At 44.6% G+C, this 13,340-nt stretch overlaps 1 protein-coding gene across 5 annotated transcripts in view; it reads left to right on the plus strand.

Moving 5' to 3' along the window:
• The window catches only part of TUBGCP4 (tubulin gamma complex component 4), a 39,022-nt gene that overhangs the window by 23,652 nt on the left and 2,030 nt on the right, over window positions 1-13,340 (plus strand). For 3 of the 5 annotated variants that reach the window (XM_060174506.1, XM_060174503.1, XM_060174505.1), the window contains 9 exons: window positions 108-273; window positions 424-548; window positions 2,577-2,627; window positions 2,985-3,090; window positions 6,682-6,789; window positions 7,514-7,655; window positions 10,697-10,874; window positions 11,300-11,434; window positions 13,194-13,310. In XM_060174506.1, coding sequence (XP_060030489.1) covers window positions 108-273; window positions 424-548; window positions 2,577-2,627; window positions 2,985-3,090; window positions 6,682-6,789; window positions 7,514-7,655; window positions 10,697-10,874; window positions 11,300-11,434; window positions 13,194-13,310 — 1,128 coding nt within the window. The remainder of the gene's footprint in view (window positions 1-107; window positions 274-423; window positions 549-2,576; window positions 2,628-2,984; window positions 3,091-6,681; window positions 6,790-7,513; window positions 7,656-10,696; window positions 10,875-11,299; window positions 11,435-13,193; window positions 13,311-13,340) is intronic. The other 2 variants (XM_060174504.1, XM_016192718.2) reach the window with 1 other exon arrangement.

Consider the following 13,340-nt stretch of genomic DNA (forward strand, 5'->3'; position numbering starts at 1 on the left):
GGTAATATAAGAATTGCGTAACTTCAAAGTCCCTGCTCCTAGAACATGTGAATTACGGTTTAGGAAAGTTGTTGGGTATCTTCCCACTTTCTTATTTCCTGGACTAGCGTCTGATAGAAGAGGAGAATATGCTGGCACCATCTCTAAAGCAATTTTCCCTGCGAGTGGAGATCTTACCATCCTACATTCCAGTGAGAGTTGCTGAGAAAATCCTGTTTGTTGGAGAATCTGTCCAGATGTTTGAGACTCAAAATGTCAACTTAACTAGAAAAGGTAGGAATACACTTGCCCAGTCTACTCCATCCCCAGAGGTCATTCTTACTTAATACCGTGTAGTTCAAAGTCAGATTTCAGCACAGTCGAGATAGCATTACCTGCACTGGCTGTCCTGTTTCCCTTTGACAGCACCTTTGTCTTTCACAGGATCCATTTTAAAAAACCAAGAGGACACTTTTGCTGCAGAGCTGCATCGTCTCAAGCAGCAACCACTCTTTAGTCTGGTGGACTTTGAGCAGGTGGTGGATCGTATCCGTAGTACTGTGGCCGAGGTTTGTCTTCCATTATGTATTTACTGATCGAGAAAACGGGCTCCATTCACAGAAATGGAGTCCCTGGCTTTTGTTTTGCCTCGATAACCTTAAGAGCTCAGCTTGAAGGAACATGAGAGAACTGAAGGACAAGATGTTTCTCCTTCTAATGATAAGACAGAACTGCCTCAGCCTTTCCCCACATGGCAGGGGTTTGTTAGTCACCTAGCTCATTAGTTAGATGAGTAAGAAGAGTCTTGGTTTCATTTCAGACAGGTAGCATTTTGATAAGTCTTTCTGTATGGTTGCCAATAACTCCAAGGGATCAGCTGGTTCTGACTGAATTTAGTGCCTTCTGTTTCATTGTGGCTTTCTAGTAATAGAAAGGGTAAAGGGAGAGAAATGACCACCAGGAGTTAGGCAGGCACCAAGTAACAGCAATAATCCAGGTGCCAAAAAAAAAAACAAACCAGAACTAAGAGTTCTGAGCTCACTTTTGTTTACTGTGCTACATCAGACAAGTTACCTTTCTGAATAATATTTTTTCATTTGTAATTGTGGGAAAATACTTGTTCTTCCTCCCTAATATGAACAAATCCATAAATGAAAAATTAAGTTACAAATATAAAATATGAATGCAATGCACGGCATTAATGATTAAAAGAGAAAATTCACAGTGCCGGCTGGTGGCACACCTGGTTGAGCACACATGCTACAGTGGACAAGGACCCGGGTTCGAGCCCCCGGTTCCCACCTGCAGGGGAAAAGTTTTGTGAGTGGTGAAGCAGGTCTGCAGGTGTCTGTCTCTTTGCCTCTCTAGCTTCCTTCCTCCTCTCAATTTCTGGCTGTCTCTATCCGATAGATAAAGATGATAAAAAAAAATTAAAAATAAAAAAAAGAGAAAATTCACAATGAATGTAGAAAAAAACATTTGAGGGGCTATAGGATAGCTCACCCATTTGGTCATGCTATGCATATGGTCTTGAGGGTGAGATACAGACAAATTTAGAAGGAGAGACACGTGGAGCACTGCCCTACAGCTTGTGAAGCTTCCCCCCTGCAAACACTGCCATGTGGAACAAAACCTCAAACCCAAGCCTTCACGTATGGTGCTGTGTATGTTCTCCACGTGAACAGACATTCATATTTCTGGCTGGTTTTCTTTTCTTTTTTAAATGTTATCTGTTATTTCGTAAGACAGAGAGAAAATGCGAAGGAAGGGGGAGTTGGAGAAGGAAAGAGAGAGAAAGATCCCAATAGCATATTGCTCTACCACTTGTGAAGCTTGCCCCCCCGTAGGGGCTTAAGCCTGGGTCCTTGTGTGTTGTGACATGTACATTCAACCAGGTTTGCTACTGCCTGACCCCAAACAATTATTCTTGTAATGAGATAAATCCCATAACAAAATTTAACATTAAAGCCATTTTGAAAATAGTGCATGGGCCCAGGAGACTGCTCATTGAGCAAAACATATACATTACCGTGCTTGAAGCCTTGGGTTCAGGCCTTGATACTACATGGGACAGTACCAAGAAAACCCCACGGGTGGTGAAACAGTGCTTTGGTGTCTGTATCTCTCTCCTCTGTAACCTCGTTCACCCCTTCTCCTTTTCTCTGTAAAAATGAGGAATAAAAATTGAGCCAAGGAGATAATATCAATGCACGTACAAGGCCCTGGGCTCGCTCCCCAGCACCACAAAATAAAGAGGGTAACACTTTATCTATTGTACCACCTCCTGAGCTTCTGAAATTAAGATTGGTTTTGTTATACCCATTGCTACTATATAATTCCAGAACATCTCTGTTATGGAATCAATCTTTCTCTTTCTCTCTCTCTTACTCCCTCCCTCACTCCCTCCATCCTTTCTACTTTTTTTCTCTGGAAAGATACTATTAAAACTATGCTTTCATGTTTGGGCTTAACCTAAACTTAACTTGGTCGTGTTTTATATTCTTTCTCAGTACATTGCTGGCTTTATGCAGGACCATTCTTTACAGTTTTCATTGTAATGAAACATTCTTGTTTTATTGGTTTTTATTTTTTCTCAGCATCTGTGGAAGCTTATGGTCGAAGAGTCCGATTTACTGGGTCAGCTGAAGGTAATAGTTGCTCCCGTAACTCTTACATTGGTGCTGGTGGGCAGTGGGTGCATTCTCTAGCCTCTCCTGGCATTGTCTGCCTCCGGGCGGGCAGACTCTACCTAATGCTGCCAATATATTTGGTACAGTGCTTTGTGTGCTTAGTTTCTTCTGGGATAACTGTTTTCATTGGTTGAATTATATATGATACAGTAGTCATCATGCCATGAGGAACTGCTGAATTATGCTCTAGGTATCCTTTCTTCCATGGGTTGAACAAAAACTGATTACAGATCATATTAATTTGGAATTCTCTTAGGGGAATTGAGTTTCAGACCCTGAGGATTACTGACTTGTAAATGTTTGTTTTTTCTTCAGATCATTAAGGACTTTTATCTCCTTGGACGTGGCGAACTGTTTCAGGCCTTCATCGATACAGCTCAGCACATGTTAAAAACGCCTCCCACTGCAGTAACTGAACACGGTATTTGTCCTCTGGAAGTGAGAGTTACCAGCTTACTAACGTCATAGGGTAGTTCGGAGTTGTTTCTGAACCATTTTGGTTACTCTGCATTTTTTTTTTTTTTAAACAGCCTAGCGAGTTATAGTGGAGTGTGTCTAAGAGGAAAGGCCTTTCCTGTAGGCTTTATACTGAGGCCAGTGAAAGCAGTATCTTGGCTTGTGGACCTTCCTGAAAGAGTTGATACAGACTTTGAAACCAGGGATTTTGTCTCCTCAGATTATAACCAGAGCACTGTTCAGCTCTGGCTTACAGTGTGGCGGGGCTTGAACCTGGGACCTTGGAGCCTCAGGAATGAGTCTCTGCATAACCATTATGCTATCTATCCTCTGCCCTAACAACATATATATATATATTTTGCTTTATTTTCCCTTTTGTTGCCCTTGTTGTTTTTTATTGTTGTAGTTATTGTTGTTATTGATGTCATCGTTGTTAGATAGGACAGAGAGAAATGGAGAGAGATGGAGAAGACAGAGAAGGGAAGAGAAAGACAGACACCTGCAGACCTGCTTCACTGCTTGTGAAGCAACTCCCCTGCAGATGGGGAGCCGGGGGCTCGAACCGAGATCCTTACTCAGGTTCTTAGGCTTTGCACCACGTGTGCTTAACCCGCTGCACTACCGCCTGACTCTATAACCACATGTTCTTTATGGGACAGTTTGGGGCTTATTACCACTCGTAATGTTATATAAGAACTCTAGATTGTGAATGATGGAAAGCTAACCTGAGTTTTCCTAAGTACAAAATGGGGATTTTATTTGCTTTTGGATCTAGAACTTCAGTGACGTAAGGGTTACAGCTGGACATCAGAACAACTGAGACTTTCTGACATCTGGAAACACGGCCACCGACAGCTCCCAGGAACATGCCTCACATACCACTGTGGGAGCCAAGTCTGGTCTCACTAGTAGTAAATTAGCAAGTTGAAGCAAGAAAGGGAAAAAGTAGCCCAGAATGCATCAGAGGTCAGTTACTAAAATTTGCTTTTACTTCAGTAAAGTGTTCACCCATGATAACTATTCCCACTAAAACCCCATGTGTAGGCATGGGTCAGGATTATAATATGGAACAAAGTGGAGGCCTAGGAAGTGGCTCAGTGATAGAGCATGTGTGAGGCCAGGCTTGAGTTCTAATCCCAGCACATGGGAGCACATGGGACTACACCAAGGATGGAAATGGGTGGAACTTCTGGATAGTGGAGCAAAGCTTTGATACCCCATATCTATCTGTCTGTCTATATCTCGTCTCTCAAAATACAGAATGAAAAAAAATTAGGCTGGGATGGACCAGTGAAATACCATACTTGCATAGTGCACTGGTTTGTCATGTGTGCAGCCCAGGTTCAAACCAGTCTCTCACTGCATTGAAGGAAGAAGCTTCACTGCTGTGGTTTCTTTCACTGTGTTTCTCTGTCTCTATCTTTAAAAAATGAATTGGGGTGGGGGGTCAGGCGGTAGTGCAGTGGATTAAGTGCACATGGCACAAATCGCAAGAACTGGCGTAAGGATCCAGCTTTGATCTCCCGGTTCCCCACCTGCAGGGGAGTCGCTTCACAGGCGGTGAAGCAGGTCTGCAGGTATCTACCTTTCTCTCTCTCCCTCTATCTTCCTCTCCTCTCTCCGTTTCTCTCTGTCCTATCCAACAACGACAGCAATGACAATAACAACAATCTTCTTCTTCTAGCGTTTGCCCTTCTTCCATAGCCAGTCAACAGCGTCAGGTTGAGCCTGATGTAAAGTTTCGAGACCTCCTTTGAATCTGGAGAGGTGGCAGTCGTTGACTATGTGGGTCATAGTCTGTCTCTAGCCGCAGGGGCAGTTCGGGTCGTCTCTGGCTCCCCAGCGATGGAACATAGCGGCGCACTGGCCATGGCCTGTTCGATAGCGATTGAGGAGGGCCCAATCATAACGTGCTAGGTCAAAGCCGGGTTGACGCTTGCAGGGGTCTGTGATGAGGTGTTTGTTCTTTACCTCAGCTGACTGCCAACTCTGTTTCCAAGAGTCTGGAACAGAGAAGTTCAGTGTAGGCATAGGGGACCAGATTGGGTGACGAGACGTCAAGCGTTGGACAGGGTGGGCGAAGATATCCGTGTATATTGGCAGGTCCGGTCGAGCGTAGACGTGGGAAATGAACTTAGATGATGCCGCATCCCGACGAATATCTGGCAGGGCGATGTTCCTAAGAACTGGCAGCCATGGAACCGGGGTGGAACGGATGGTTCCAGAAATTATCCTCATGGAGGAATATAATTTGGAATCAACCAAGTGGACATGGGGGCTACGGAACCATACTGGGGCACAGTATTCTGCAGTGGAATAGCATAATGCCAGAGATGATGATCGTAGTGTGGAAGCGCTCGTGCCCCATGAGGAGCTGGCCAGTCTTGCAATGATGTTATTCCTCGCGCCCACCTTTGCTGCAGTTTTTATGAGATGTTTGTGAAATGACAGAGTGCGATCGAGAGTAACGGCAAGATAGACTGGCTGGGCTTCATGCCGGATTCTCGTATCGCCAAGCTGCACATGATGATAAACAACAAGGGGAACATAGCCTCCAAGAGCAGTGGATCTGTAGTGCAGGGACCCAGCCCCAGCAATAACCCTGGAGGCAAAAAAAAACAAAAAAAAACATTTGGGCTGGGAAGGCAGCTCAGTGGCATAACATGAAGCTCTGCTTCCCCAGTACTGCATTTAAATAGAAGATGGAAAATAGGGGAGTCGATAAGACGGGACAGAGCTACCCAGCTCTGAAAAGACAGTAATTGACCATTGTGATTTCATAGCCTCATTGGTTACAGATCTCAGAAGAACCTGTTGAAATCCACTTGATTGATCAAAGGGGAGGGGGAATCTGTTCTCACAAGTAAAAAGGTCAGAAGTATGATGGCTTTAGGCAAAGTTTGTTCAGGTGTTTCGCATGATGCCATTCGGACTTGGTGTCATTCCATCTGTACTTCTGACCTTCTTCTCATACAGACTACTCCATATGGCAGCAGGTAGCCTCCAACCAAGCTAACATACTGTTGCATCCCTTTTTACTTGCAAAAGAAAGACCTGTACTGCCTGGCTTGGGTAATGTTCTGATATCTATATGGAGTTTTAAATTTTTTTTTTTGTTTGTTACCAGAGTACTGCTCAGCTTTGGTTTATGGTGGTACGGGGGATTGAACTTGGGACAGTGGAGCCTCAGGCATGAGAGTCTCTTTGCATAACCATTATGCTATCTACCCACCCCCCATATTCAGATTTCTAAACAAAATAATCTAACAAGGCAGAGAATTATATTCCATTTGGTTATGCCTGGGCCACTTGTATGTTTCTGCAGTCAGGCACTGTTGGCCCCACTAGAATATGTGTTTGTACCCAACAAGGGAAGAATCTCCAAGGAAAATTAGCCAGAGGAAAAAGAGGTCCTCATGCTAGTCAGGCGTAAGCAGGCTATGTCTGCTGTGTTCTGCTAGTAGGATTGGGCCATCTTGAGAGACATGGGAGGCTGGAGGAGTGTGGGTTTGTCATGTCACCAGGCATTCTTAGCAGATTGTGTTTTTTGTTGCAGATGTGAATGTGGCCTTCCAACAGTCAGCACACAAGGTATTATTAGATGATGACAACCTTCTCCCTCTGCTACACCTGACGATTGAATATCATGGAAAGGAACACAAAGGTTTGTCACTCTTTGGCACCTTTCTGCTTCTACTGGGCAGCATCCATTCTCTCATTCCATCTGCCTTCACAGAAGCCATATTGTTTCGCACCTTAGAAATCATCTAGCCAGGGAGCCGGGCACAGCGGGTTAAGCGCACATGGTGCAAAGCGCAAGGACCAGAGTAAGGGTCCCGGTTCGAGCCCCCAGCTCCCCACCTGCAGGGGAGTCACTTCACAGGCAGTGAAGCAGGTCTGCAGGTGTCTTATCTTTCTCTCCCCCATCTGTCTTCTCCATCTCTCTCCATTTCTCTCTGTCCTATCCAACAACGACAACAGTAATAGCAACAGTAATGATGATAATAAACAAGGGCAACAAAAGGGAAAAAAATTAAGAAATAAAAATTTTAAAAATTTCAGAAAAGAAAAGAAATCATCTAGGCCAGTGCCCTAGTAATATGAGAGGAAAGAGAAATCTGGAAAGGCTAAGAAAGATGCATGGGTACTGGTTCTAGTTCTGCTGGAGTGGTGTCTGTTTCCGGTCACCTGACTGTAAGACTCTAAAAAGGAACTAAAAGACCTAGGAGCCCCTCATATGGAAGGCTCATTACCTTGGAAGGAAAGTCCCTGCTGAGTTCTCTTTATGCTGCTGATAACGCAGACTGAGTGAGTACTCATTTCATGATTGCTAGTCACTTTGGTGAAGCCAGATTAACAGAATTGTCTTTTTTTTTTTTTTCCCTCAACAGATGCTGCTCAAGCAAGAGAAGGGCCTTCTCGGGAAACTTCTCCCCGAGAAGCTCCTGCGTCTGGCTGGGCAGCCCTAGGCCTTTCCTACAAAGTACAATGGCCACTACACATTCTCTTCACCCCTGCCGTCCTGGAAAAGTGAGTACTTGAGGATGGGAGAGGTAGCATAATTATGCAAAAAACTTTCATGCCTACAAGGTCCCAGGTTCAGTCCCTGGTCCTACCATAAGCAAGAGTTGAACAGTGCTCTAATAAGTTAACAAACAAGTGTGTTTTTAAAATAAAAAATAAGTACTTGAGTTTCTCACAGGCATATTTTATCCTCTTCTTCCAGTGGGAAAAGTAGCACAAACAGCACAGTGAGAGCAGGATAACCACTCAGCTGGTTTGTAACAATTTGTAAATCAGACATTAGAAACTTGAAAGTACTGGAGGGTGATGATATAGGGACTAGACAGATAACATTAACTAGTGAAACAGAGGCAGACAGTGGGAAGTGTTAGACATGGAATGAACTATGAAAGTTATGGGGCAGGTTAAGATTTTTTTTTTTTTTTAATTGCAAGAGGCTGCTTGTTTGTGGCAGATGTGTTTGCTGTCAACTTTAGCCAGCTAGGCGATCACCTCCTTAGCCCCATGGAGAGGCAACAGGGGCAACCGAGCTGGAGATTATAGGATAAGGAAGCTAGACCAAGCTAACAGAGTGGCTTTGGTTCAGCTTTGGTCTTCATCTGAAGAGCCTGTCAGGTGCTCTTGCTTAACCAGAGTAAGGGTCTCCAGAGAACTAGAGCATGAAGGGAAGGAATTGGGAGAAGCACAATGATAGATGGCCTTTGAGATTCATCCCCACGCTGTTTCAAGGGACTTCCCAAACTCTGTTAACTGCTCAGAGCACTGGTCTTGGGTCTGACTGGACAGTAGAAGCTGCCATGCTCAGTTAGGCTCAAGGAATGGAGCCTTGAACAGAATGAAACTAAAGTCCTTCTCCTTGCCCTCCCTGTAGTTTTCATAACCCTACAATTTTATGGTAGAAAAAAACACATCTTTGTAATTTTTTGGTTACCTTTATTTGTTTATTGGGCAGAGAAAGAGAAATTGGGGGGGGGGGGAAGATAGAGGGAAAGAGACAGATACTTGTAGCACAACTTCACCACTCGAAAGCTTTCCCCTTGTAGACGGGAACTGGGACTTGAACCCAGGTCCTTGCACATTGTAACATGTGCTCTCAACCAGGTGTGCCACCACCAGGTCCTGTGGGAGAAGTTGAGTGTAGACAACACAGGACATAAACAGGGAAGGACTCATCTGGTCTAAGGTAAAGATCCTGTGGGAAGTCCAAGCCCACAACATATCTACATTAAGCTACTTGGGCTTTCCCCGTGAGCCACCATACCTGACAACATCCCATAAACAGACAACCCACTTACCGCTTGCTATACTTCTAACAACTTTAAGAAATCCAGCTCATAAATATTTTTTAAACTGGAACCTCCAAGCCTGAGGAATGAAAGTCTTTTGCATAATCATTATGCTCTCTCCCTGGCCATTATCTAGTTTCTTTCTTTTTTTTTTTTAATATTTATTTATTCCCTTTTCGTGCCCTTGTTTTTTTTTTTATCGTTGTAGTTATTGATGTCATCGTTGTAGGATAGGACAGAGAAATGGAGAAGAAAGACAGAGAGGGGGAGAGAAAGACAGACACCTGCAGACCTGCTTCACCGCTTGTGAAGCGACTCCCCTGCAGGTGGGGAGCCAAGGGCTCAAACCAGGATCTGTATGCCAGTCCTTGCGCTTTGTGCCACCTGCACTTAACCTGCTGCACTACTGCCCAACTCCCCATTATCTAGTTTCATAGCCTTCAGGATTATGCTGGCTCATTCTGTCTTTCTTCTGCTCAAACTTTTTGCACTGTGCATCATAATGAAATTCAAAAAGGCTTCTTAAAAAAGTAATTTATGACTACTATATAAAGTCATCTGTTTTTTTTTTAATATTTTATTTATTAATGAGATACATAGGAGAAAGAAACAGCCAGACATCACTCTGGTACATGTGCTGTCAGGGATTGAACTCAGGACCTCATGCTTGAGAGTCCGATGCTTTCTTTATCCACTGCGCCACTTCCTGGACCACTAAAGTTGTGTTTTTCTACACTTTCAGTATAACAAATGTAATAACAAATTATTCCCCCAAATATGTATTTTCCTATTTAGTTGTTTTAAGTGTTACAAGTTATCAGTCTATATGAATTTTTTAAGTTGAGACAAAAAAAATTGAGTAGGGAGGATGAGATAGAGACAGAGATACCTGCAGCACTCTTTCACCACCCGTGAAGCTTTACCCCTGCAGGCGGGGACCAGGGGTTTGATCCAGTCCTGGCTCACTGGAATGTGTGCACTTAACCAGGTGTGGCACTGCCCGGCCCATTAGTCTATCTGCATTCTTTTGAAATTCACCTTTTACATTCAGGATCAGGTTGCTGACAGGCATCTGTCGTGTCATACATCTGAAGTTCACTCATTTTGACTACTGTGTATAAACAAACCAGAGTTGATTTGTCCACATCTCTAGCCATAATTTCCTTCCTGCCTTCTGAGTGAGGGCTGGGTGGCACAAAGTCCAAGGGTCTTATGTGGAGGGGCTGAGGATGAACTCTTTTGTTGCTGTTGTCACTGGGGCTTCACTGCCCTGAGCCAGCTTTTTTTTAAAAAATTTATTTTATTTATTTATTCCCTTTTGTTGCCCTTGTTGTTTTAGTGTTGTAGTTCTTGATGTCATTGTTGTTGAGTAGGACAGAGAGAAATGAAGAGAGGAGGGGAAGACAGAGAGGGGGAGATAAAGATAGACACCTGCTTCACCCCTTGTGAAGTGACTCCCCTGCAGGTGGGGAGCCGGGGTTTGAACCGGGATCCTTATGCCGGTCCTTGCGCTTTGCGCCACGTGCGCTTAACCCACTGCGCTACCGCCCGCTTTTGAGTAGCCAGCTTTTTTGAGTAGAGAGAGAGAGAGGAGGAGGACAGACAAGGCGGCACTGGAGGGTCCTTCACTGCCGTGGGGGCCGGACTCAGCCCTGTGTCACATGCAAGATAAAGCAGGTGTACTCTCCAGGTGAGCGATATTGGCAGGCTAGAAAATGGAACTTTTTTTTCTCCTCAAATAACCTGAGCTTTCTGTCCTAGGTACAATGTTGTTTTCAAGTACTTACTGAGTGTGCGCCGGGTGCAAGCTGAACTGCAGCACTGCTGGGCCCTACAGATGCAGCGCAAGCACCTCAAGTCCAACCAGACGGATGCAGTCAAGTGGCGCCTGAGAAATCACATGGCCTTCCTGGTGGATAACCTTCAGTACTATCTGCAGGTCTGTGCTGAGGGATGAGTAGAAGGAAGAGGTATGGAAAGAAGTCCAGGAGGTTGGCAGGATTGGATATATCACTAGACTCATTTATTTATACCAGGCATATGGGGGGGGGGGGCGTTTTTAAGGAAAGTGACAAAGAATGAAGAGTAAGGACCCTTTATCAGCAGCGCATTGTTTATTGTTAACCATTTGATTAATCATTTGTTCTGACTTCTGAAATCCTGTAGAGTATCACCAGCCCAGATTGTGTGGATGGGATGTGGCATGATGGGATTGGGCTTGACAGCTTGTTAGGAATTAGTTTCACTGTTCTGTAAGACTAAGCAGTAAATATTTGCATGTCCTAGATCAGCTGTAAAAGCAGCTTGAGTAGAAACACTCAGAGAATAAGCAAGGTGCTAAAATCATTTGTAACTGTCTCCCAGGTAGACGTGCTGGAATCTCAGTTCTCACAGCTGCTTCATCAAATCAATTCTACTAGAGACTTTGAAAGCATCCGATTGGCTCACGACCACTTCCTGAGCAATTTGCTGGCTCAGTCCTTTATCTTGTTGAAACCTGTAAGTAGGGCTGACTATTCCCATAGACTCTGACTTGCCAGGATATGGAACTATCACTATAAAATTATTCAGTGACCAGGGAAGGCAAGTCTGGTGGGGTGCAGGAACTTGCATGTGTGAAGTACTGCACACACGTGATGTTCTGATTCTCTTTGCTGCAAAACAAATATTTTTTCAAAAAACCAAAAGACTAAAGATAAACAGCAGATTACTGAGGTGTTTCCCTGCAGGTGGGGATCAGGGGCTCAAACTGTAACCGTTGGGTATGTTAGTTAACAAGTGCACTCAACCTGGTGCACCACCACCCAGCCCCCTAGGGAAATTATTTTCAATGCTGGCTCCACAGTAGAATTATCTGAAAACTTGGGGTGGGGGGATCCAGGACCTAGGCATGTATTATTTTTTTGATCTGTTATCTTCATATATATATATATTTTTTAGATTTTTTGATACTGAGAAATTGAGAGGGGAGGAATACATCTGCAGCGCTGTTTCACTGCCCATGAAGCTTCCCCCTACCGGTGGGAACTGGGGGCTTGAACTGGGGTCCTTGTGCACTGTAATGTGTGCACTCAACCAAGGGCACCACCACCCAGGCCCAGACCTAAGGCACTAAGTTTAGAACTCTTAGAGTAGACCCAGGCACCAATTTTTTTAAACTTTTATTTATTCCCTTGTTATTGATGGTGTCATTGGATAGGACAGAGAGAAATGGAGAGAGGAGGGGAAGGCAGGGGCAGAGAAAGATAGACACCTGCAGACCTGCTTCACTGCTTGTGGAGTGACTCTCCTGCAGGTGGGGAGGGGGGGGCTCAAACTGGATCATTAAGCGGGTGCTTGCACTTTGCGCCACCTGTGCTTAACCTGCTGCTCCACCGCCCAACCCCTGCACCAATGTTTTTTAACTAGCCCCAGTTCTAGGGTAAAAAGACAGGAAGATCATTATAACCACTTTATCTTTGATGTGAGCCACTTGTTGTTCCTCAGTTGCGCTGTGCCGTCCTGGGGTATTTGGGCCTATTATTTTGCTCACTATACAAAAGAAGTTATATAGCTGTCACTGCAAAGGGTTCTGTGGAATGTAAACAGTTCAGAATCACTGTAACAAGCAAGCTGTCCTTGTTTGACTTGAGTGCTTCGTTGGGAAAAATAGCAGAGCAGATGATCACCATTTAATATTTATTGAGTGCTTACTATTTGCAAGGCACTGGGGATACAGAGAGGTATAAGTCATGGCTCTGCCCTTAAGGAGCTCACAATCTAGTTGGAGAATCAAGACACACACACACACACACACACACACACACACACACATACACACATCAGTAACAACACAAGTAGCCTAAACAAATGCCACATGAACATTACAGGCTATACAGAAGAGAGGGGCAGGGGAGACACTAAAGGTTATGTGGGGAAACAGAGAGCGGGGGCTTGAACTGGCATTGAAGTTGAGAGTGGGCCACAAAAAACAAACAAACAAAAACACTGGAAGCAAAGCCCAAGGCGGAGTCCACTTGCTGGGTCCCAGAAATAAGGACTACTTTAATGTGGCCACAGGGCAGGTTTTACTCAGGGCTGACTGAGAAGTGTAGCCTCTTTACATGCTATGTTGTGAATGGCTGGCAAGACTTGCATGTGACATGGCATCTCCTGAGGTCAGATGTGGGAGAGTGGGATTAACTCAGCTCTTACTTTCCCAAACCTTTAATTTCACAGCTTTAGCTTCCTTCTCTAATGCCAGTTGTCTCCTGGTCAGGTGTTTCACTGCCTGAATGAAATCCTAGATCTCTGCCATAGCTTTTGTTCACTAGTCAGTCAAAACCTGGGCCCACTGGACGAGCGCGGGGCTGCCCAGCTGAGCATTCTGGTGAAGGTGAGTTGCCCTTTGCTTTTGAAGTCTGAG

The sequence above is a fragment of the Erinaceus europaeus genome, chromosome 16 (genome assembly GCF_950295315.1).
Source record: "Erinaceus europaeus chromosome 16, mEriEur2.1, whole genome shotgun sequence".
Taxonomy (NCBI): domain Eukaryota; kingdom Metazoa; phylum Chordata; class Mammalia; order Eulipotyphla; family Erinaceidae; genus Erinaceus; species Erinaceus europaeus.